Source organism: Pinus tabuliformis, chromosome 9 (genome assembly GCF_031772625.1).
Source record: "Pinus tabuliformis cultivar Carrire ecotype Pingquan chromosome 9, CPIR1, whole genome shotgun sequence".
NCBI classification, from domain to species: Eukaryota; Viridiplantae; Streptophyta; class Pinopsida; order Pinales; family Pinaceae; genus Pinus; species Pinus tabuliformis.
The window spans coordinates 806,499,461-806,526,695 of NC_142307.1; the positions used below are offsets into that span (position 1 = coordinate 806,499,461).

At 38.4% G+C, this 27,235-nt stretch overlaps 1 protein-coding gene across 2 annotated transcripts in view; it reads left to right on the forward strand.

The window, feature by feature from the left end:
• LOC149151218 (trafficking protein particle complex subunit-like protein) overlaps nucleotides 1–27,235 on the forward strand; it is a 315,768-nt gene that overhangs the window by 125,301 nt on the left and 163,232 nt on the right. For both annotated transcript variants that reach the window (XM_089439733.1, XM_089439734.1), the window contains 2 exons: nucleotides 10,801–10,946; nucleotides 11,227–11,422. In XM_089439733.1, coding sequence (XP_089295859.1) covers nucleotides 10,801–10,946; nucleotides 11,227–11,422 — 342 coding nt within the window. The remainder of the gene's footprint in view (nucleotides 1–10,800; nucleotides 10,947–11,226; nucleotides 11,423–27,235) is intronic.

The following is a 27,235-nucleotide window of genomic DNA, read 5'->3' on the forward strand; positions in this document are numbered from 1 at the left end:
AGTGAGGGTAATTTCCCTCAGATTATTTTTGCCAGTATTCGGCATCCAGATCGTAGTCAAATTATTTCACTGCTTCATAATAATATAAAACCCTCAGCTGCTGCACCGGTTTTCCCGAGTTGGGTTTTTCCAGGGACTTTAGTCCACAAATAAGTGTGTTAATTTTTATGTTTGTGTGCTAGCATATTTCTCAGTTTCCAGTGCTATTACTTTCTGTAGGTTTAATTGTGAAGGTTGCAGCGTGATTTATTCGATATTTTCCGTTGCAAATAAATTATTAATTAATTGACGATTAAAAGAATTAATTCCAGTTGCTACTATAGGATTTTAGACATGAAATTTTCACAGCCGGATTCAGAGAGTCTTGTGTTCCACGACTGTTCCAAGTATATTGGCATCAGATACCACTTAATTTGGGAGATTGACAGTATGACATGATGACAAATGGATTGGCAACTAGGGCCAAATTCTACTTTGGACAACTCATTTGATTGAGATAATTATTGCATTGAATTCCTCTTTTCAAGAGGACCAAAATCGACCTAAACATCACTAAATTTGGACAAGGAAAAATATATTTTTGAAGGCATGCCCACTCATGTGTAATTTGTCAAGGTTGGCTTGGGGTTAATTAGACAAGTTGAACCCCTCCCCATCCTCTATAAATATGTTGATTTTTAATGTACCTTGGACAAGTGGTTTCCCATGGGTTAGTCTCTACCTAGGGAAAAGTGTCCAAAATAATACTTTTCCCAAGTGTGACTTTATAAAGTGAAAGCGACTTTATAAGTGATAAAGTCAATATTAAATTATAAAGTGAAAAGTGACTTTAGACATAAAGTACAATGTGGGTACTTTATTTAATGGGTGAGTTAAAAAATAGAAAGTGAGAATTAAATGCACATTTATTCTCATCCCTTGATCTAAATGAATCTGAGCCATTAGATCTTAGGGTTGCCCAAAAGTCATTTAGGGAAACAAAAGGGGGAAAAGAAAAGAGAGACTGCATTATTTCTTCATGGGCAGATTGAAGGAGGTTGAGAGCTGGAGAAAAGTTTTGAAGGAGAAATTTACTGCAACAAGCTGAAGGAGTGATTTCTGGGCAAAGCTAGGCATGAAAATCAAGGCATAGAAGACAACATAAGGTATAGTACAAACAAAATTTAATGTTGTGAGTTGCATGCTATTCAAGAGAAGTTTTTGAGATTTTTTTGAAAAATCTGTACAGTCTGTATAGAATACGTACATATCCATACAACACATATTTTCAACTTCAAGTGGGCATGGAAATTGAGGCAAAGTGGGCACGGTTTTCAAGGAGTTTTGGGCTGAAGAGATAAGCTATATTTTGATGTTTTGTTTTGTCTGCAAATATATTTTTCCTGAACTTGAAAGATAAATAAATTTGAAGAGCTCTCTAATAGGTTTTCCCCGAAGAAGATTGAAGGGGTTTTGCCTAGGTCTAAGTTGACCAAAAATCTGTGTATTTTTATGTGTGTTGCTGGTCTGTTTATGTCCATATTTATTTTCAGCATGTGTTGATAGTCCCATGTGTTTTAATTTGAAAATTTCATTTCCAGAATTCTATATGTTGAATGTATGTTTATGGGAAAGGGCATTTAACTAAATGGGAGTGATAAGGTGAAATTAAAACCGGGTTGGAATTGTAGGAAACTTTTTAGTCATCAAATTTCAACATGGTATCGGAGCTACAGGCTGAAAATTGCAGTTTGAACAACATACAATAGTTTGGGACAACAAACAGTGGTTTGGACAACAAACTGAATTTTTGGATAGCAAACTTAGTTTGGACAACAAATTGATATTTTGGGACAACAAGGTGAAATTTCACACAGATTGAACTTTTGGAACAACAAGGTGTGCTGGAAAGTTCATTTCTCCATTTTCTTGGTTTTGTAAATTTTGGACAGTAGTCATGGCTATGTTCTTAAGGATAGAGGACAAATTGGGTGGGATATACAACTATGCCGTTTGAAAGGATAGAATTCAGACAGTGTTTGAGGAGGCAACAGTTTGGGACATAGTGCAATAAGTGGCTGTACCTCCTACTGTTGCAGATGAACTTATTGAATTCTCAAAAAATAATGCAAGTCAAAAAGGGTTTTGATGGAGAGTCTGAAGGATCATGTGGTTTTTCAGGTGAGAGGAAACACATGCATATCAGATGTGGACAACTCTAACCACTCTCTATCAGAGCACCAATGAGAGCAGGAAGATAGTACTCAAAGAACAATTGAAGAACATCAGGATGACAAATGTTGAAAGTGTAGTTCATTATCTTGGCAGGGTCAAATAGGTATGTGATGATTTGACTGCTATTGGTGAGGCAGTTGCACCCACAGAGTTAGTCAGGATAGCTGTAGCGGGACTTCCTAAGTCTTGGGAGGTCTTTGGAGATGCTGTTACATCTGGGGATAATCTTCCCAATTGGGATAGATTCTGGGATGATTGTTTGCAACATGAGATACAAAACACTGGCAGTGGTGGGGTGAAGATAGTAGATGAGGAGGATGTAGCCTTTACAACCAGGGGGAAGAACAAAGGGAAGGCCAAGAAAGGGTTTTCATCAGATGGGGCTAAGGGAAAGGAGAAGAAGAAGAAGAAAGATACGGATATGTCCAAAGTCAAATGTTGGGCATGTCAGAAGATGGGACACTATGTTGCTACATGTCCCGAGAGGAAGAACAAGGGGAAGAAGGGTATTGCAGTTTCAGCAGAGGTGGAGCAGTTTGCTTTCACAGTTTGACAAGGACTTTGCATTTATTACTTCTACATCTAGTAGGAGTACATCATCTGATGTGTGGTACATAGACAGCGGGGCTTCCCGCCATATGACAAGTGCACGGAGTTATTTTTAGAGCTTGCAGAGAGGGCACTTGATATTGAGATTGTACTAGGAGATGACCTCACTGTGTGAGCTGTTGGTGTGGGGTCTGTGACCTTTGAGAGGGAGTCTTTGCCTCCTTTGAAGGTCATGGATGTTTTGTATGTTCCGGGGATGAAGAAGAACTTGATATCAGTGTCTGTTATGGAGGAGAACGAGTTTTACATCACTTTCTTGGGAGGGAAGGTATTGATGCATCCCAGGGGAGCTTCCATCACTTCGGCCAAAGTGGTTGGAGTTTGCTCTGGGAAACTATATAGGTTCAATTTCCAGTCAGCAGGAACATTGGTGAGTAGCACATCTGGTAGCACTCACACTAGTACCACGAGCAGTAGAGACTTGTGTGAGGTATGGCACCAGAGGATGGCGCATATGCATCATGGGGATTTGAGAATACTGAGGGAGATCACTACTGGAGTTCCTGATTTCAGTGTCGAGCATTATGAGGTCTGCAGAGGGTGTGCTTTGGGCAAGTACACCAAGTTACCATTCCCAACGAGCGACAACAAATCTACATGTATACTAGACTTGATTCATACTGATGTTAGTGGTTGTATGTCTCATGTGTCTTTGGGTGGTTATGAGTATTATGTTATATTCATTGATGACTACTCTAGGAGGACTTGGATATATTTCCTGAAGACCAAGGGTAAAGTCTTCAGTCGCTTTAAAGAGTTCAAAGCTCTTGTGGAAAAACAGACAGGTAGGAAGATTCGGGTCTTGAGGTCAGACAATGGTGGTGAGTACACCGATGGTGGGTTTTCTGACTTCTGTGCACAGGAGGGCATTAGGAGAGAGTTCACAGTTCCTTACAACCCCCAGCAGAATGGGGTGTCTGAAAGGAAGAACAAAGCTATTATTGGGGTTGCTAGAGCGATGATTCATGATCAGGGGTTGCCTTTGTTCTTGTGGGCTGAGGCCTGCAACACTGTTGTTTATCTTCAAAACAGGAGTCCTCACAAAGTATTGGAGAATATGACTCTGGAGGAGGCTTTCACTTGAGAGAAGCCTCATGTGGGATATCTTCGTATCTTTGGATGTCTCACATATTCTTATATCCCCAAGGAGGAGAGGATGAAGTTGGAACCCATGGCAGAGAAGGGTATCGTTATGGGTTACAACAAGACTTCGAGGGCCTATCAGATCTTCATTCCTTCTAAACGTAGAGTGGTGATTAGGAGGGATGTGAAGTTCTTAGGTGAGGGCCTATTGGAGATCAAGGGAGTATGATGGGAGAGAGTCACAGACTTCTCCTCAGTAGGGAGGTCAGGTCCAGGGAGCAGGACCTCAGGGTTCTGGATCGACTGGTACAGGAGGTAATTCAACGTCAGTGACATCTAGGGCACTAGTGGCGAGTTCACTGAGCACTTCTTTAGGGAGTCCATTGGTACAAAGTTCACATGGCACTTCAAATGACATAGGGATAGGTGTCGGTACAGGTTCTTCGAGGACAGGTGCTGGTACAGGCACACCAGGGTCAGTTGGCAGACCTTTAGGTTCACCAGACTAGGGGGCAGAGGATGAGGTTCCCTATGGCGAAGCTTCTTCAGGGAAGAGGAGGCCCAAGTGGCTTCAAGACTCTTGAAGGAAGTAGAGTCTGTTGGTCCTCTGAAGAGGGTGAACAGGAAGAGTGTGCCCCTTGAGCAGTTTTGCAGTTATGTTGCCAAGGCTACTAGCATTGTTGACTTTGAGCCTACTAGCTATGAGGAGGTTGCCAGCCAGGAGGTATGGAGAGAGGCTATGGTGGAGGAGTATGCCTCTATCATTAAGAACAATGTCTGGGAAGTGGTGCCTAGGCCTGAGGGCAAGTCAGTTGTGACTTCTAGGTGGCTCTACAAGATCAAACATGCTATGGATGGTAGCATTGAGAAGTTCAAGGCGAGGTTTGTGGCTAGAGGGTTCTCACAGATAAAGGGAATTGACTATGATGAGACCTTCGCTCTCGTAGCTCGGTACACTTCTATTTGGTCCCTTATTTCTATTGCTGTAGAAATGGGTTGGAAGATCCATCAGATGGATGTGAAGACCACATTTTTGAACGAAGTTATAGAGGAGGAGGTGTATGTTGAGAAGCCACAGGGATTTAAGGTACTTGGGTGGGAGACCCATGTATCCTAGTTGAGACGAGCACTCTACGGACTTAGGCAAGCTCTGAGAGCTTGGTGTTCAAGGATTGATACTTGCAGCAGATGGGTTTCACGAAGAGTGTTGTAGATCCGAACCTATACTACATTGTTGTAGGGGATGATCCGCTCATTCTTGTGCTGTATGTTGATGGCTTGTTCATTACTGGGGCAGAGAGACTAATTAGTGGTTGCAAGGAGGATCTTGCTATGGAGTTCGAGATGAAGGAGATTGGGCTGATGCATTACTTTTTGCGGCTTGAGGTGTGGCAAGAGAAGGGGCATATCTTTCTGGGGCAGGGGCAGTATGCTGTGGATGTGTTGAGCAGATTTCACATGGCAGACTGTAGACCCATGTCTACACCTATGATCGCCAACTGGAAGAAGCTTCATGCTTCAGATTCTAGTTTGGTGGATCCCACATTGTATAGGCAACTTATTGGGTCCTTGATGTATCTCATCAACACTAGGTGAGATATATGCTTTGCAGTGAACACACTTAGCCAGTTCATGGTTGAGCCCAGGAGGGTGCACTGGGTAGCTGCAAAGCACATTCTTCGCTATGTGCAGGGGAATGTTGATTATGGTTTGGACTATAGGTGGGGAGATGGAGTGAGGTTGGTAGGTTACACAAATTCAGATTGGGCAGGGTGTGCTTCTGATAGGAAAATCACTTCAGGGTGTTGCTTCAGATTGGGTTTGACAGTTGTGTCGTGGTTCAGTCGAAAGAAAAAGTCAGTTGCTTTGAGCTCTTCTGAGGCTGAGTATATGGCTGCTAGCTAGGCTAGTTGTGAGGCCATTTGGCTTCGCAAGTTGTTGTATGGCCTATTTGATCAGGAGTTGAGACTGATGGTTATTCACTGTGATAATCAGAGTTGCATTAAACTCATGGAGAATCCAATGTTTCATGACAGGTCAAAACACATTGACATCAGATATCATTTCATCAGGGACTATGTTCAGAAGGGGGCAGTGAAGCTGGAGTATATATCGACAGATGAGCAGGTGGCCGATGTTCTCACAAAGTCCTTGCCAAGAGGCAAGCATGTCCATTTTAGGGACAAGATGGGTGTGGTGAGAAACACTTTCCTATGTAAGAGGGAGTGTTGATTTTTAAGGTACCTTGGACAAGTGGTTTCCCATGGGTTAGTCTCTAACTAGAGAAAAGTGTCCAAAATAATTCTTTTCCTAAGTGTGACTTTATAAAGTGAAAGTGACTTTATAAGTGATAAAGTCAGTGTTAAATTATAAAGTGAAAAGTGACTTTAGGCATAAAGTACAATGTGGGTACTTTAGTTAATGGATGAGTTAAAAAATAGAAAGTGAGAATTAAATGCACATTTATTCTCATCCTTTGATCTAAATGAATCTGAGCCATTAGATCTTAGGGTTGCTGACAAGTCATTTAGGGAAACAAAAGGGGGAAAAGAAAAGAGGCATTCATTCTTCATGAGCAGATTGGAGAAAGGAAGCTGAGAGCTGGAGGAAAGTTCTGAAGGAAAAATTTATTGCAACAAGCTGAAGGAGCGATTTTTGGGCAAAGATGGGCACAAAAATCAAGGCATAGAAGATAACAGAAAGTACAGTACGAACAACATTTAACGCTGTGAGTTGCACACCGTTCGAGAGAAATTTTTGAGATTTTTTTTGAAAAATCCATACAGTCCGTACGGAATCCGTACAGTACAGTCCGTATCCGTACAACACATATTTTCAGCTTCAAGTGGGCATCGAAATCAAGGCAAAGTGGGCACGATTTTCAAGGAGTTGTGGGCTGAAGAGATAAGTTGTATTTTGTTGTTTTGTTTTGTCTGCAAATGTATTTTTCCTGAACTTGAAAGATAAATAAATTTGAAGAGCTCTCTAACAGGGTTTCCTAGGAGAAGATTGAAGGGGTTTTGCCCGGGTCTAAGTTGACCAATAATATGTGTGTATTTTCATGTGTGTTGCTGGTCTGTTTATGTCCATATTTTTTTTCAACATGTGTTGATAGTCCCATGTGTTTTAATTTGAAAATTTCATTTCCAGAATTCTATATGATGAATGTATGTTTATGGGAAAGGGCATTTAACTGAATGGGAGTGACAATGTGAAATTAAAACCGGGTTGGGATTGCAGGAAACTTTTTAGTCATCAAATTTCAACAAAATAGAGGTGACCTCTTATCTCATTTGTCACGTCTCACATCCAAGTGCTTCATTCTATAGCAAATATATGTCTGAGGAAGCCGAGCTCTAGGAGGAGGACGAAGTTTTGGGTTTTACCTCTACAACAAGGCTGAGATACTTCAGATGGATAACCATAGTCCTTGAGGAAAATTCTGGGCAGTTTGTATGGGTAAATTTGTCCTTGCAGGTCCAAATTCAGGAGCAGAAAGGCAGGCCGAGTTTGTGTATTGTTTCTGGGCTAGTTTGTGGTCAACTTAAGGAAGAAATTCTCTCCTTGTGAGGTTGCACTTTTGATCTGTTGCTTTAGGTAGGGCCACAGGTCTATACTAGCCTAGATAATGGGGCAAGAGGCCTAATTTTGGGTACAGACCAGCCCTAAGGGCCAACGAAGGGCAACATCTTGTATGTCAAGGAGAGCCACAGTTGAGAGGAGGAGTTTTCTAGCAGTTATATGGGACAACAAAGAAATGTAAGCAGTTCTAATCATACCAAACTTCTATATTAGTATGTTACCAGCTCAAGAGGGCACAATTTGTTTCTTGTTGACAGAGTGCCATAATTGCAGTTTTGATTGGGCCTTCTTTTTGTATAAGGGAAGTAATATTGGACCTTAAAATTGGCTTTGAATTATTGTACTCTCTCTCTGCTGAACATTTGATATTTGATAATAAGAAGAATTGATCAGGGGTTTTCCCCATCTTGGGGTTTTTACCCGGCTTGAGCCAAATTCTTGTGTTATCTTGTCTTGACTTGTCTCCTGCGTTTAACGTTTATGTTCTTTCTTCAGTTACTCTCAATGTGATAATGTTTTATGTGATTGCTAATGGAAATGAAATGGATTGAAAATGGGCTAATATGGAACATTGAAGTAACTGTCCTAAGCAAAGAACATGTTAACCTAAAATTAATACAATGCCAACTTCAAGCCTGCCTATGTTATTAAAGAAATAACAATGCTAACTACCATTAAACACAATGTTCCACCGAGTTTCCGGGATAGGGAAACTCCGGAGTAGGGATACGCACAAGGGGGACATATATAAGCAACCCCAAAATTTAAGAAAATTTCGGGGAAACGAGGGGACGTCAGAGTCATAAAAGTTGTAAAATTATTAAAGGTTTAATATATAAAAATAAAAAAATAAAATCCCAATAATATGTCAATAACTAAATTAGTAGATAGTAAATATTATTAATTATGAAAACTACATCTAAATATGATCATCATTTCATATTAGTCTGTTAGACTATAATGAATCAAAATTATCATTTGACATTTCTGCAATCATCAATATAAATCTAAAAATAAATTACTAAATTGAATAAAGATTCAGTCATTTGACATTATGCAATGTTCCATCTAAATTCATCATTTGGCAATGACCATTAATATTATGCAAGGTACATCTAAATTAAATTCATCATTTGACAATTGAAATTACACAATGCACATAAAAAAATAAATTTATCATATGAATGACATTATGTTGAAGTCTAAAACAACAATAAAGCACTGAACAAAAAATAAACATAGAAAGCAGTGAAACACAAAATTTGTTTTTTTAATTGTCATTAGCGAAGAAATTTGGGGGGACATGTCCCTCTTGCATTCCCCCTGCGTCCCCTCATCCCCCCCACAAGAGAGACGCATTTCGTCATCAGAAAAACGCCCCCCTTGAGTTTCCCCAAGTTTTCCAAAAAAGGGGACGTGGGGAAAGTTTCCCCAAGAGTTTCCCCGTCTCGGGAGCATGGGGGAGCGAGGAAGCGCGTCCCCCACCGTGGGGACGCGTCCCCGTGGAACACTGATTAAACATTAATGGTCGTTGTAGCCACATACCTCTAGTGCTTGAGAAGTTAGTATGCAATGTTGTCTAGCTACAAAGGCTGGCTCTTAATGGTTTTTAACCACGATTTTGGAGTAAAACATTATTCTTCTTTGTTCATAGATAGAGCAAAATATGTAGAGCCCTCTTCTCTATCAGTCAACTATAGTTATGAACTATGTATTATGGTACTTTACATACAGAGATCATTATTGTATGCACAAGCCATATAATTTGGTGGAAGAAGAAGGAATTATAGAGTACAATGCATTAGTATCTTTTATCACTCCTTAAATACAAACTCTGGAATCTGGATGGTGGTACTCTTGACGGTTAACTGAAACAAATAACAAATGATATCCCAAGCTAGAAGGACAAACGAATACATTATATAGATGACATGTTTGAATAGTCAGTTCAAAACTCTCTCGTGAACGACTAGATATTTGGGGAACTGGTTCTGAGAAATGCTCTTTATCACCTATTTCAACTTTCAAGAACATTAATCAGTACAACAAAAAGTACATTGATTTCTTATTTGTGATCTTCTCTCTCCTTGTGAGTTCTGTGTTCGTCTTAATAATATTTAAGCAACACTTGTGCTTGCATTAGAAAAATCTGTATTTGGATGTGAGCCCTCCTTAATTCAAGGCAGTGCCTTGCAATAGTATATACTAATGCATGCCATATTCTTAATTTTTAATTTTGGCAATCACTTCTATTCAATGTTGTAGTGCTACATCAGTGACTCATTATTTTAAATCAAAAGATGAATGACTACCGATGATCAAGAATCAAGATAGGTTATCGGGACCTGAAAAAATCCAAGAACAATTTAACTTTTAAGCCACAAGAGTGCATATTGTAACTTCAATACAAATAGATACTATAAGAAAAATACAAATAGAGAAATAGGTAGAAAAATTTGGTGAAGCAACTGAAAGTGAAAAAAGTTAGAGATCGACTCTCCTCTATAGAGATAATATTACGTGCATTTCCAATGCTGTTTGTAATGATGATACATTGAATAGTTTGATTAATCACTTGTGGTCATCTATGAACAATACAATCTTTCTTTTCCCTTTTGTTGAAATGCATTAGAATTCAGTCCCAACTATGTCTATAGGAAGGCTTCAATGTTATTATTTCCAAAGCTGTTGTGTTAGATATATCATATGGGTTGTGATCTTGTTTTGGGTAAACTGCGTTGATATTATTTGTAGAGTCCACGTTTTAGAATTGGACTAGTGCGATCTTTCATCTAGACGAGAAGTAATATAATGTGGTTTACCCTGAAACAAGATCTCAACGAAGAATTCCATGTGTTAGTGCATGGTCATAAAACGTGAGGTTCCATTTACATTGCTATATTGAGTGATGTTTTGCAATCTGTGCAACAAGTGATGGCTTTAGCCACTCTTGGTGTGGTTCATGAATATTTTGGAAGCGTTTTTGTTTGCTGTCATGTTTTTTGTGATTATTAAGCATCTACAGAGTTGTGAACTTGGTTGTTCCTCCTGTCATTGAGTTTCCCTTGAGTGCCTCTGAGGTCAAAGTATTGTGATTTGACATCCCAGCTGCAGTAGCCCAAGGTTGGATTGGGTATTAAATGTTAATATTAATATGTTATCTTAAGCATATATGTTTCATATGTTGTTTTACTGAAAATTTTGTGAAGAACTTTAATTGTGTTAAGCACTGAAGGAATTGCACTTTTATCAAGTGCCTGATTGATAACATACTGGTTGTCTGTCTCATTTGCTCGAAAAATGTTCGTACAGGAAAGCACATTTTTGGAAGCTTGCATTGAAAATCACACAAAGTCACATCTTTACATGGATCAGGTCCAATTTGAGCCTGTTCAACCTTGGACTGCAACTGCTTTGACAGATGATGGTGATAATTCTGAAGTTGATTCGAAAATTAGGTAATGGTGCTGCCTTATATGCAAGATATTGGTTTTTTTGACATATAATGAAGTTGAGAACTATCCCTGGACTTTATAACTAATTAAACATTATCATTCATAGCTTTGCCCTCCTTTTCATTCACATCATCATACATGATTTTTATAGTTAAAACTTGGAAAACCACAAGGAGTAATGCTTCATTCCTTTCTGAGATGTTGCTTTTGATTAGATATATAAAAAATGACTTTTGTTTATCTTCTAGTTTCTCTCTTGATACTTGTGTGTGTTACTAATCAGGGACATCTTCAAGGCACCAGATCTCATTAGAGCTAATGGGGGAATTCGAAATTACCTATATCAATTGAGACAGCCTTCTGTTGACTCTAGATTAGTGGAAGTTGAAGGAAGCAACAGCCTTGGCAAGCTTCAACTCACATGGAGGACAAATTTGGGCGAACCAGGCCGCCTGCAGACACAGCAAATCCTTGGAAATGTAGGATCTTGTTTCTTTGTTTTCGGTTTCCAAAAGCTAACACAACTTAATTTGGTGGTAGATATTTAATGTTGCAATCAGAGTAGAGAAAGATCTTAGCACACATGTAGCACTAGACTGCAAATTTCAGTATCTTATATATTGAATGAGTTGATTGTAAACTCTGAGTTCTAATTGTTCAAGTAGTGATGGTTTGTTTGTAGAAGTTGAAATAATGTACTTATCAAATTCAAATGACATATTCACGGAAAAGTTGGGATTAAAACAATTTAGTTAATTGCCTACTTATTCTTTATGCAAGAGCCTGCTTACTCTTTGGTCTTCAAGGTTGCTTATAATGAGATGCCTCATGGAAATAGATGTTGGCATGAAAGTGTGTGTTCTCTTTGAAAGTGGATGGTACTCACTGCTAACAAGCAAAGTTGCATGATATGGGGAGACTGCTACAAGTTTCAGAAATGGAAACATGCCACCCCAAAAATATGGAAACAGGGAAACCCAATATATATATATATATATATATATATATATATATATATATATATAATGCTATATTATAAATAGCACAATATAATTAAACTTTGAAAGAAAACATTATGAATAAATGAGCAAGAACAATTGAATGACAAATATAAATGACAAACAATGTTCCACCATCAGTTATATTGGGATACTCATTATTAGTATTGAACTTTGCCTCTTGTTTAGCCTTTGCCTCTACCTCGATCCTTTGGGGACATCGGCCAACACTACCCAATTTTGATGAAACTATCTGTTAAAATTGGAAACTAGGGCCAAACTCCACATGGGTCATCTTATTTATGACCACTGATATTTTTCTTGGATTCCTCTCTTCGAGAGGTGTAGGATTGATCTAAATACCATCCCATTATGACATGTGCAAATGAAGTTATGAATTTATTTTGATTATGGACAAATTATCAAGGTCGGCCAGCGAGCTCATGTAGGCTCAAAAGCCCAATAGTCACGTCTGTTCATCCTCAATGTTTGCCTTCACACACCTCTCCCTACTCATCTGATTGGGTACGAATTTCTGGGCAACTTCTCTCTCCACACATTTGAAGGAAAGGACAACAATTTTCTGTTTTGGACGTTGACCAGCGTTGACCGAATTTTAGGAAGGGTTTGTCCAGCATTGACTTGTTTGATTGCGTTTTTGTTGGGGAAAATTTTGTTTGGCCAATTCGCATTTCTGGGCATAGAAATCGAGGCAATCCATACTGTTTGACTAGCGACCACCTCGACTTCCGCGCCGCCTGTTCTACATGCCGCCACAGTGAATTAATCAAGCCATTCGCCAACCCAGCCGGCGTACACTGTAAGAGCCCTAAATTCAGAATTTTAAACAAATTCATGTTCAGAAAAACTGTGAAGCCTTTCAATTCGATATTTAATAGAGTTTAACAATATTTCTACTCACAAATATGAAATTTTAATACAAATTATCTATTCTTCTATTGAGTACCAACCTGTCTGCTCTGTCGCGACTCCTGCTTCTGCTGCGTTACCAAAAGACTGAAACCACCCAGCCAAACTGAGCAGAACCTCGCTGCTCAGTCCAGTGAGCTTCTCAGTTGAAGTAGACTGTTCCCCCGTGCCTAGAAACTTCAGAACAAGCAAGGCTCAATTGTTCTTGATGATAAACTGTGTACAAATTTTCCTCTTGTTTCTCCTCCCCCGTCTTCAGCTTCGGCCTCTCCTTATGTACTGTTCCTTGGCGGTGGTCGCTCTCTCCACCAGCGAGCCCACCGCTTCCTTTCTCAGTGACACCTCTTGAATGTAACGTGAGTCTTATCTTTCTTTTAAAGATATATTGACATGTGTGTTTTTGTCTTGATTAAATATTTTATTTGTTTAATTAACATGTCGTAAGTTCATACAAAAGAACTTTATTTTGGTTGAATTTATCCTTTTAATAATTTATTAATATACTTTATTAAAATTCTGGGGTAGATAATTATATAACCTTTTTTAAGAATTCACTTAATTTTTACATCTATTTCTTTTATAACCCTTTTACTTTATACTTCTTAACTTAATATCATTGGTAATTGCTCATTAATCATGATGCATTAAGTAATATGTGTGCTGATGGGTGAATGCGACTTTTCTATTTGAAGGAGTGTTAGGATATTTAATATTTTTAGTTAATTTAAAATATAGTTACTAGTGCGATGCATGCAATACATGCATATGTAGCTATCATATGCATGCATCATAGGGATGCTAATATTCTTGTGCTCTCTATATTAATGATGGGTCATTACATACACCACCACTCTTCTTCGCTGCAACTACACGCCATTCCTTACGAACCTGGCCGTCCCTGCCACCGAATAGCAGCTCGACAGACCCGCCTCCAGCTTCGCCGCCCGGTTCCTTACCATTCACACCACCACCATTCCTTATTCCGACACTTTGCCATCGCTGCCGCCTGCAGACATTCACTGCATCAACCCCAAACAAACCCCATTGACCTTGAAACATTCAATACGGTGCTGCGTCCTGCCAGGTACGTCATGATTTTTTAAAAGTCATTGAAATCACGATTTTGGGTTATTTATAAAATCTATTATATTAAACATATATTAATATATACTATCTCATATAATATAGCTATATATTAATTTATTTAAATAAATAAATAATTATTATATATCAATTTAATTAATTAAATTAAAAAAAAATTGAAAAAAAAGAAAAGATATTAAAAAATAAATAAAATTATTTTAAGAAAAAATAATTTATATATTATTATTATAATAAAAAAATTAAATAAAAAAATTATTTAAAAAAAAGGTTTATATTAAGAAAAAAAGAAAAAAAGAAGGCGATTACATAATACCTAAAGTCATCTCGACAAAAAAAAATGGGATCAATCATTGAAAAAAATGGAGCTCAATTCTAAAATGACGAAGGAAGAAAGGTTTTCCTATGATGGTCTTTCAATTACAAATCACAGAGTAATTACATTAAAAGGAAGTATACAATGAAGAGAAGTTAATGTCGCCATCAACCCAAGCAATGATAAAAATTATATCAACATCAACGTGGCAAATCAACTATTAATTCCAGAGCTAAGCATTGGTGTAAAGAAAAATATTTTTGACCAAAAAGAGTATAAAATTAGTGATCTACAAGTGACAATAGGTCATTATGAGTACATATCTCAATTTCATGTTGTAAGAACGGATAAAAACACTGATATCATATTCGGTCAACCCTGGTTTAAGGATTTTGGTACATTCATGTTAAACATAGAGAAACAAGTTTTGACGTTTCCTTATAAAGGGAAGATGGTCATGTTTCGAGACATAGCAAGTAAATCAAAATCAATAAATTCTTCATTAAAAGACCTTAAGGATATCTCAGACTTGATGTTTCAAAATAACGAAAAAGCTATCAAAGAAGCAAAAAGAGCTTGAAGAAGTCACCTACAACAAAGACAAAAATTTTGCGCCTCAGAGATCACCGAGAAAAACTACTCAAACAAGTCAAGAACGCTAAAGCATCAAAGAAGGAATTGAAGGAGCATTTATTAGAACAAGAAGAAGAAAATTTACGTTTAAAGAGCCTTAACCAAACATTAGTAGAACAAATCAAGTGTTTAAAAGACGAGAAGCATGAAGGCCAAAATAAAGTTGACTCAGAGAATGAGGAATGCTTACGTCTCAAAAATCAGTCAAAATATGCTCAAACAGATTAAAAAACTCATGGATGAAAAGAAATCATTGACGAATAGGTTCAAAGAACTTGTCATAAAGGAAACATCAAAATCTCAAGATGTAACAATCCAAATTGAAGAAACAAACGTCATTACCACTAATCTCGTAGTTCAGGCAAATCCAAACCCTATTGAAGTAAAAATGTACTTAGAGGTTGTTGTTCAAATAGAGGACACCCCAAATAAGGATTTAGTAGTTAAGTCAACAACAACAATGCCTGATAGAAGTCAGGAAATTGCCATAAAAACGTTTAAGGAAGTTCAAACAAGAAAAATTCCTTATCTACATCCGAATCACAAGAGTAGACGCCTTAATAAATCTACAAATCTATATCATGCAGAACATAAACAAACTTATGTTCTGAAGAATACTGAAATAAGCTCAATCCAGTCATACGATAACTATTCACCACACATCTCCAAGGGTTAGAAGATTCCCCAAAAGATTAATCTAGGATGGTGCGATCCGTTTTCAGTACAACAATTTTGTCTATTGCTCAGAGCATCATATCGTCTTGTATCAACAAAGATGAAAGCTTAGAAAACAAGAAATATTCCGAACGACAGAAGAGATCTGATCCGTCATCAGTAAGCTTTGAGGACAAAGCTTTTTGAAGGGGAAGGCAATGTAACAAACTAAATTTATATAAAAATAAACACAAATAATGTAAAAGACAACAAATAAGATTAATGATTAATTAGTTAGCAATTAATGAAAAGGTATGTCCTTAAGGACATAACTGTTAGTGAAAGGGTACTTACCTGGCTATATATACAGGACCCTCATTCTCATTTGAATCATCCTACATCAATTCTTTATACAATATACAAATTTACAATCACTGTCCTACAATGGATGTCTTTGTCTATGAAGTCTTTTAAATATTTCCGCTGCGTATATGACTTTTGGTCGTTACACACATGAGACCAAGTGGACCCAAAATTAAGTCAAGGGGATGGAATTGATCAATCAAGGGTGTGATTGACCTAATTGAGGGGGAGAAGGGGATCAAAGGAGAACTTTTAGGTAAATTTGATGCAATGACCCCAATGAGGTAACTAGCTAAGGGAAACCAAGGGCAAGAATCGATCTCAGAGTTAGGGCTTGAAATATTTCAAGTTCCCATCATTAGAATTGCTTCAAATTCGGAGATCAAACCTTTTGAATGGGTGAATCGTGAGAAAATCGGTGCCCTAGGTCACCTATGGAGGCTAGGCCTAGAAAGGAAGAGAAAGAGGTGAGAAAAATATGCTTTTGAGAGATCACCCACAGAGGATTAGTGCCTTGTCCTTTGGGAGAGATGGAGACAAGGAGACTTTAATATTTGGAATGGATCCACTTAGTCAAGGAGGCCATAAAAACAACTTCGCATGGCATTAGGGCATGAGAATAGCTGCTTCAAGGTGTAAGAATCAATGTTGTGAACATCGGCATCGGGATAAAATCGGCAAGGGCCCGAAAAACCAAAAAATCGTAAAAAATAGGAAAATATCGGTACAAATCGGAAAAACATCAACAAAATGAAGATACCACCAAAATATTCGTAAAAATCGGCAAACATCGGCTAGGCCAAAAAATCGTGATTTCAAGATAAAATCGGGATGTTATCGAGATGTTCACAACACTGGTAAGAATTTACAGGGTAACTTTCTTAGATTGACATCAAAGGACATTGCTCACAAATAGATCACAGATTAGTATACCAGTATTGTTGACGTGGTTAAAACGCTCAAAGAGGGAAGCAGTCCACGGCCTGAGCGAACGCGACCACTTCAGGTAATTTATTAATGTAAAAGAAAGAAAATTTACATAACCTTATCTCATAAATGATCACCGGATAAATGACCATCCATGCTCTTTAAATAGAGATCATGGACCAATTGGGTGTTAAGCCACAGATCAAGTGTCGGTAATACTGAGGAGAGAATGAACCGTCGGATCACTTCATGTCTAGAACATATCGTGACCGTCGGATTGTAAGTTACAAAAAATACATACTAAAGAAACACACTTTACCTAACTATACACTAGACCAAGTTATACTTAATTATTTCCTATGTTTCAGAATATCCTAACATCCCCCTTAAGAACAACTTGGGATAGGATTGAAGGATGTACAAAGATGACACAATAGGAGAAGGAAGGACGCATTAGAACGTATCCCCTCTTTGTGGCAACTTCCTGAACTCCAACCATAAATCGAAGTTTAGTAAACTTCGCCTCTGTGAGTGCCTTTGTAAAGATGTTTGTAACTTGATCATCGATTGAACAATATTGCACTTCAAGAAATGGTCATGAATGAGCTTTTTGATGAAGTTCATGTGTAGTTCAATGTGTTTGTTGCGCTGGTTTTGGACTGGATCTTTGCATAGTTGAATGGCACTTTGATTATCACACCAAAGCATGTTGAAAACCAAACTTTGATAGGATCTGATGAAGCCACAGGGCTTCCTTACTAGCTTCAATGACGTCACGATATTCTCTTTCTGCTGAAGAAAGAGAAATGGCACTTTGTTTTTTGCAAGCCCATGTAATAGGTCCAGAACCAAGAGTGAAGACATAACCTGCAGTAGACTTCAAATCATCAGGGTCACCAACCCAATTAGAATTAGTGAAACAAACCAATAGAGGAGATTCTTCTGCACTGTAATGAATCCCAAACTGAACTATACCTCGAACATAACGAAGTATTCTTTTAGCTACTTTCCAATGACTTTCATGAGGTTTGTGCATAAACTGAGCAACAAGGCCAACAACAAAGGAAAGGTCAAGACGGGTATGGGTCAGATACAAAAGTTTTCCAACAAGCTGACGGTATAAGGTAGCATCAAATTCAGGGGAAGTACAAGTGACTGAAAGTTTGACTCCAGACTGAAAGGGAGAAGGGGCTGGCTTACAGTCTTCCATGTGAAAGTGGCGTAGAAGATCACATGCATACTTGGATTGGGAAAGGGAAATACCTTCTTTGGATTGCAAGATTTGAAGGCCAAGAAAATAATGCAAGTGTTCTAAGTCTGTCATTTCAAACTGCTTTTTAAGGCTAGACTTCACATGGTTTATAAGGTTGGGATCACTACTAGTAAGGATAAGATCATCAACATAAAGAACAAGAATAATTAGGGACTTACCCACTTTCTCGGTGTAGAGAGTATTGTCAGAATGACACCTAGAAAAGCCATTACCTAAAAGAAAGCGATCCATTCTGGCATACCAAGCCCGAGGGGCTTGCTTGAGACCATAAAGGGATTTCTTAAGCCGACATACAAGGCTGCAGTTTGTTTATATAAAGCTAGGAGGTTGTTCCATATAGATTTCTTCATGCAAGTCCCCATGCAAGAAGGCAGATTTAACATCCATCTGATGGACTTCCCATTTGAAAGAGGCAGCAAGGGAAAGAACAAGGCAGATAGAGTTCATTTTGGCAACAGGGGAGAAGGTTTTAGTATAGTCAATGCCTTCAACTTGTGAAAAACCCTTAGCAACAAGACGAGCTTTATGTTTATCAACTTTTCCATTTGGTCCAAACTTGGTTCTGTAAACCTATTTGCATCTAAAAAGTTTTCGTCCCTTTGGAAGAGAAACAAGGTCCTATGCATCATTTGCCAATCATGAATGATATTCTTTATTCATAGCTGCGTCCCAATCTGGATGGCCTGAAGCTTCTGCAAAGGTGTCAGGCTCATAATTCGCTGAAGCTTGAGCTAGTAAAGAAGAGGCTTGATTGAACTGAGAACGTGTACGCCGCTGATCTGTAGGATCGCTTGCAAGAGCACCTGTTGCATCTCGAGTAACGTGGACACATTTTGGAAGCTGAGGAGCTGAAGGAGGATCCCAAGAAGGTGGGGGAGAATTGTCATCCTCACTATCATCATCTGAAGAAGGAATATTTTCAGAAGTAGAAGGGATAGAGAGACGTGGCACATCCGCCGAACTAGGCTCGTAGGCCCATATATTTTCAACAAACTTTACATCTCTTTTAATGATAACATTTTTGGATTTAGGTTGAAGAAGTCTATATCCTTTGACATCTTCAGAATGTCCAACAAAAATACATTTTTCACTCTTAGGTTCTAAGGCTTTATGTTTCTCATCTGGAATATGGGCCCATGCTTCATTTCCAAAAACACGAAAGTGACTTACATTTGGTTTAATTGAGCCCCATGCTTCTTCTGGAGTGATATTCTTTAAAACCTTAGTAGGAGTGCGATTTACTATGTAATTTGCACAATTAATTGCTTCTACCCAAAAATTAAGACTAAGTCCTTTAGATTGAAGCATACAATTAGCCATTTCCTTTAAGGTGCGATTCTTCTTTTCAGCTACACCATTTTGTTGTGGAGTATATGGAACAATATGTTGCAATTGAATTCCATTCTCAGGGCAAAAGTTGATGAATTTGTTGTTAACATATTCTCCGCCATTATCAGATCTTAGCTTAAGAATTTGATGTCCAAATTGTTTCTCAACAAAGGCCTTAAAGGCCAAGAATATGTTAAAGACTTCACTCTTGAGTTTTAAGAAGTATACCCAAGTGCGTCTGGAGAAATCATCAATGAAAGTTAAGAAATACTTGTAGCCAGAGAATGAAACAACTGGAAGTGGACCACATAAATCACTATGCACAAGTTGTAAAGGGGCTAAGGCGTGCCAAGATGCACGTTTTTCAAAACTATCCCCATGAGGTTTTCCGAGTACACATCCAGAACAAACACCATCTTAGCAAGATACCATAGGAAGACCTGTCACCATATTTTATTTACAGAGATTTTGAAGGGAGCGATAGTTTAAGTGACCAAATCTCTCATGCGAAAGTTTACTCACTTTATCATTATGAGACAGAGAAACAAATACCGAGGGAAGAGTTGATGACCCAAAGTTGTTAAACTTATACAACCTTGTAGAATCATCAGCAATGGCAGTAGCTAAAATATGTCTAGGATCTCTTAGGTCCTTAATTACAACATCATGAGGTGAAAATTCAATGGTTTTACCTTCACCTGAATGATTTATCTGATATACATATAGAAAGTTGCAGGATAAGGTAGGAACACATAATACATCATTAAATTGAGCATTGTCTAGATGAATGGTTCCAATCCCTACAACACTAAGAGATCTATCATCACCAACATATATATTTTTGGTGTTACAATCATTTAAAGAAGAAAACAGGGCTTTGTTTTTTTCCATGTGATAAGAAGCTCTAGAATCAATAAGCCACTCATGATAATGAGAAGAAGAAGATACATTTAGTGCATAACTAGACCAAGATGCTTGACAACGACATGCGTAAAGTGCTATTCTTGAAGATGAAGTTGAAGTTGAAGAGTGTTCCAAATGGATGTTATATTTCTTCATTGTTGCTTCCATCTTTTTAAAGCGTTTGGATTCTAAGTGGCTATCACGATTACAAAAGTTGCAATGTCTATCAGTCTTCTTCCCTTTGTTTTTAGTTGCCTTATCATTTTGTTGAGTTGATTTTTCATTGTGAGACTAAAATTGCTTAGGACCCTTGTTTGGTTTAGGACGATTCTTTTTTCGATGCTGCTTGTTAGGATTCTTTGAACTTGGTTGCTGTTGGGCTGCTAAGACTCTCTTAGAAGAGTTTCTAGTATTAAGAAGACCAAGATGTAAGAGTTTTTCTTGCTCTGTTATTAAAGAATCACAAAATGCATCAAAAGATGGGGACTTGTAGGCTTGTCCTTGAGAAATAAAGGCTTCTCTAGTAGAATGGAGGGTGGAAATAAACACAGAGTAGGCGGATCATAACTTAGTAAGAATGGAATAGATAAGGCTACCATCTTCTTTCTTAACCTTAACACCATCCAAGAGAAGTCTAAGGGTCTTGAACTTGGACAAAAAATCTTCAATGGAAGAAAAATTATTGGGGTGCAACGTAAACAACTCATTTTCGAGTTGATGGACTGTAATTTCATTTTTAATTTTAAAAACAATATTGAGCTTTTTCATTGCGTCATCAGGGGTATCAATTTCTGGGATATGGAATCTAAGGTCTGGATAAATAGACATCCCTATCAATCCACATGCTTGATCTTGCTTATTTTCCCATTTGGCTTGCTTATTTTCATCTTGAGGTTTAGAGTCTTGGCCTGAGGCTATTCTATAAAGACCTTTACTTCTAAGTAAATCCACCATGTAGGGTAGCCATTGGAAGTAGTTGGTGCTGTCAAGAATAACTAGGCATGGACTTTCCATTTTATAAGAAACTGAAACTGTATATGCTGAAACTAAGTGTTCCAATGGAAAGATTTTGAAAAATTAGGCCGATTAAAAAAATGGCTCTAAAAATGGCTTTCAGATGAAGAAGTTATGGCTTTTTGAAGAAAAGTTGTTGAAGATGCCAACGAACCATGTGAATGTTTGGAAGTTGATGATAGTGTTCCATTTAAAAAAAAAATCCCCCCTTTCCAAACTTAATCTAATTAGCTCACCTTTAAAAGATGATTACTTTATGTGACCCACTTTTATAAATAAGTGAGTCACTTTTACAATGGTACTTTATGAACTATCCACTAAATTGTAACTTAAATAGAAGATAAAGTAACTTTAGAAATATAAGTGACTCACTTTTTATAATGGGTGAGAACACTTTTACAGAAAGTAACTTTAAAACATAAGTTACATGTGCTTTTTGAAAAAGTAACTCAACAAAAAGAAAGAATTGAATCTAAGACCTCTATTCTCATAAAGTAACTTTAGACCAAGTGAGCTAGTTTAAAGGTTAGTAATTTTTGGAAAGGAGGAAGGGGTTTTTTTTTGGTTCACTGAAGCTTTGGGGTGCGTGCTTACTTGAAAAACCCATTTTTGCCTACAAAACAAAAAAAAAACAACCACACAAACCAAACAAACAAGCAAAAGTATCAAGGCCTTACGAGTTAAAGTTAGATTTGACCGAAAACTAGATATTTTCCTCAATGTTTTTGATTTTCTGAGATCACACTAAAGCGCAGCAGAAAATACCATACGCATGAGAAAAATCATTTCTTCTTGTTTCTGGTTTGCTTAGATCGCACAGAGTTGCGGGGCAAAGAGCATACGCAGAAATGAAAGGTATAGATCTGGTAATAAAAAAATTATATATCATTATAAACTGAAATAAACAAAGAGATAAATAACTATAACTGCAAATAAAGATTGTATACCTCCAGATTTTAAAAGTGACCTAGCTAGGGCTATCGAAAATCTTTTCGTGTGAAACAAAAGGGGTTCCTCACTGGAACAGATGCTCCTAACACAATAGAGCAGTTCTCTCTAAAAGTAGTCAGAAACAGTAGATCTAGGAAACGACAGTTAGATGCAGTTGTACTGGCTTCAGATTTGGATCACCAATGGATGCGACCCTCGAATAGCTCTGATACCATGTAGGAATTTACGGGGTAACTTCCTTAGATTGAACCCCAAAGGACACCGCTCAAATAGATCACAGATCAGTACACCAGTATTCTTGACGTGGTTAAAACCCTCAAATTGGAAAACAGTCCACAGCCTGAGCCAACACGACCACTTCAGGGAATTTATTAATGTAAAAGAAATAAAATTTACATAAGCTTCTCTCATAAACTGTCACCGGACAAATGACCCTCCATGCTCTTTAAATAGAGATCATGGACCAATCGGGTGTTAAGCCATGGATCAAGTGTCTGTAATACCGAGGAGAGAATGAACCGTTAGATCATATCGTGACTGTCAGATTTTAAGCTACAAAAAGTACATACTAAAGAAACACACTTTACATAACTATACACTAGACCAAGTTATACTTAATTATTTCCTATGTGTTAGTATATCCTAACACAAGGTCTTTATACTTTGATTTGCAATATTTGATGACTTATCAAGATAAAATTTTGACACAAAATATCTCTAGGAATATTCACTCATTTATACATGACCCATGACATGATGCAACTCTATAAAAGATCAAATTTCCACAATTTCGCATTAGAAAAGCAGTAAATTTCAACTTAGTAGAGCGAAAATCCTAGCAACATGCATGTGACAAAAGAAAATAACGAGTATAGCATTAAAAGAGTACTTACAAGTAAGAAAGAGTATATCCAATCATCAACATATGCCAATAGTGAAGCTCCAAGGTAAAATGAAAGAGATCCAAACATCAAAATTCATTTATTCATCCAAACTCGTCCTCCAAGAAGGATAGCGAAAATCTCACAAGAGAAGATAACCCATTCCAAGTGATGATGATAAAAACGAATCAACTCACTTCTATTTATACTCTCTCTAATGAATTCGATTTACCTAAATTGACCTAATTGAGCCCCTAAAATAAAATAATGTGCATAACAATACTTTTGGTGACAAGCCCACCAAATAGCTCAATAATACATGAGTAAGCCTCTCAAGAGGGCTAAATGATCAATAAAGTGAGTCATTGGGCCTTTGAGGAGGCTTAATGAAGTCCAAGAGGTGCCATGATGCAAAAATGGACTTCCAACATAGTGGACAAGGGGTTGGCCCCTTGTTTTCCAAGCAAAAACTTATGGTGCTCCTAAGTGGGTGTGCCGGTGTAACGACATCCTCATGGGTCTCCAAGTGGATCAAAAATGCCCGTAGACAATCTGTAAGGGCTAGGATGATGATGTAAGCTCTCCCTCCGCGGCGGAAGACATCCTCTAGACCCTGGAACATCTGTGAAGTGTATGGTGCAAGTGTGGAGCCAACTGGGCATGGTGGACCAGGTGCATCATCCTCATCCAAAAAGCTGGAACACGAGCAATCAATGATCGCTGTTGGGGATCCATAAAGTAATATTTGCTATGGTGGAGGCTCATGGCTCTCAACGTTCACCCTACAAGTTCCAATGTGGCCCTTTGGAGGGCTAGGATCTCATATAGGGAGATCAACCCCCAAATGAAGACCCACATGCAATCCTGCATAAGATCCAATCTCTCCAATACAACAAGTCATTAGAATACTCAAGTAATAAAGCTTATAAGTCATGGGATCAATGGGGCACTTCATGGTGGCATGCTCTTCCATAATGGACTTTGGCATGTACAAGTGTCTCCAAGCTCAATAGGGGGTTAAGCAAGGACCGTATTAGGTGGTTTCAACCTCTAAAGGGGGTGACATGTCCATGGTACATCCCTTAAGTGGTAGGTGGAAAATGATATAATAATGGAATGGACTGTGGATCAGGGTTATCATCCAGACCACATGTCAAGGTTCATGGGTAGCTATAATAAGGGAATCCCACACCTGGGTATGTGAGTGTAGGAGGGAGCCAATCGTGGTACATGAATTACCCTGACCTTTGTTTTTTGCACCCTTCTTCATATGTAGCAGTGGGCTCCAGGGGATGAGAGCATGATGTGTAATATGTAGCAGTGGATACCCCCTTAAGGTGGGGGGGTTCATCGCCCACCAGGGGTTGGAACAATCATGGGTTCCTCAATAATAGAGGATACCTCATCTATGGCCCATAGGAATTAAGGTGATGGCCATGAATAAGGGGTAGAGCTCATGTTTGACTTTTGCCCACGTGCTAAATTTGTACGTCCCGACCATTTTTTGCATTTTGTTGTACATTTCCTGTTGAGAGTGGCCAAATTATGCTTTTTATTTTCTTTTTAGATGCATAAACCTTTAGGCATCGTTTTAGGCTGGACCCAAGGTGTGGACAAGGGGAGGGGGAGGCTAACCTTATGTGAACCTAATGGACACATGTGGACCCGGATGGGAAAATAATTGAATGGGGCTAAAATGAGTGGAATGGGAGTGATGTAGGTGGTATCGGGAAGTGGGACCACATAACCAAAATCGGGATTTTCTATGTAGTGCTAACCCAAAAGCCAAATGGTAAGTAAAGGACATCCCACGGGACTTGGATATAAGGGTAACTATGAAATTCATTAGTGGAGACAAGAATACAAGCCTAACCCACGCTTTCCACCGAATCCCCCCATCATTTCATGCCCAAAAGTGCCCATGAAAAGTAAGGAAAATTACTCAACTATACTAATGAAAAGCCATAACTTTGGGGTCGAGAGGCCCACTTTCAAACATACATTCATAACAGATGGGTGTGGACCACATGGTTGGCTCATGTGGCAGAGAAAATAACACATCGAGCTATTTGGGGGCTGCAAGGGGCTGCTGGCTGAGGGCCATCTAGGAGAATAATTTTCTCCTATATACACTACCCACAGGTGGTGGGTAACATCTGGCTCCAACTGGGACATGAGCTCTCGGGAAAGTGCGCGAAGCTACTTGAGCGGGAGGTCATGAGAACACCAACAATCTCTTGGTACCACAGACTTGTTACCTGCACATATCAAAGACCAAGCACACGGGGCAACATGTTTTTGTGGTGTCTTATGATCACCCATGCTTAGTATTAGGCTGTAAAAATCAACAAGAAATTAAAGTGCAAATTTAATCTAAATGCAACTAATATATCGTGATAATAAGCATGCAATGCATCCTACCCTAACATGCATACGGCAAAGCTAATATTAAGTGTAATCGTAAAGCTAGTGCAACCAACATATCTTCAAATCAATATAAATATGCCTGCCTATATGATTACTCATGGAACAAATCCCAAAGTGAATGCAAACCCAATCACATGGAAGAAGATGCAGGCGAGAGGTGGGAAAATATGGTTTCCATGCGAGGTAAGAGGAATCCCTAAGAGAAGGAACATGAGTCAATCTAGAAGTGCGGGGCCTTCCCTCTAAGTACACAATGGTGGAATGAATGATTACCCTTAAGAACTTCTTATCACAATCATTGCTCATAATATTGTGCTTTGTATATGCCACAAGGTTGTGATGAGAGGAGAATGAAGGGTGAAGGAAAGGAGTGCAACAGATAGGTTGCTCAAGGTGATGGTCACATTGGAGAGGGGAGTTCATGGAGTGATCAAAACCTTGAGGGTGTGTCCAAGGAGATAAAGTATAGTCAATGAGGGGCTCTCCCTTGACACTATACTCAGAAGGGGGAAAGATCTCATGCTCACTTGACATCATATGACAAGGGTGAGGGAATCACTTATGAATGACTCAAAATGATGAACAAGAAGGAAAGGCGATGGGGAAGATGAGGTATTGTATTCAATGGGTCTCCTTTCCTGAAAATCATATTTTAAAGGCTCAAGTGATTTGGATATACTCCCAGAATCACAAGGGAGGGAGGTAGGAGCAAGGGCCTCATTATTAGGAATGACTCAAAATGATGAACAAGAAGGAAAGGCAATGGGGAAGATGAGGTATTGTATTCAATGGGGCTCCTTTCCTGAAAATCATATTTTAAAGGCTCAAGTGATTTGGATATACTCTCAGAATCAAAAGGGAGGGAGGTAGGAGCAAGGGTCTCATTATTAGTATTGTTGTTACTCAAATTATATAGGCACTATGACAACGACTCAGGTTGGGGATTGTCACCCTGATCCCCAAACTTTTCGTTCTAACTATCTCCCAACAACAGGTGATGGGGGGTAGACCTTATGGAAATGAAATAAAAGACAAGTTGGGAACCAACTAGTCGGGAAGACACGGTTGAGTGGCCTAGTACTTGTTTGAATCTAGCAAGATTTTAAGGATTAGATTGAATTTATATATATGAGACCAGTGCCTTATGGAGTGAACACTCTTGCTTTATAAATTTGAGACCAAATATCAGATGGGCAATTGCTGCTTTTATGCATTACTATTCTATATGAAATGCAATTCCTAAGACCCATGCGAAATGCAAAAATATTGGTTAATTTTAATTAAATGCCTAATCTAAGATTGTCTTTCCCTTAACTATTTTGAAGCTGGGCTCCAAGGTAGGTTGTGGGAAGGAGGCCAACAGGAAGCAAGCAAGGGCTTGATTAACGATACCTTCTATTGTGCTCCTATCACCCGATGCCTTCGACGCTGCAGACACTGTGGCTCTGACAATTGCAAGGTCACCGTGTTAATCATCAAAGAGTTGCCTGGGCCCCTGTTGTCCTAGAAATCTATCAAACAAGCTTATGCTTGGAGGCAAGCTTTTATATGCAAGATAGCTTAAAATGATATGCAAGGTGGAGATAGAGAAA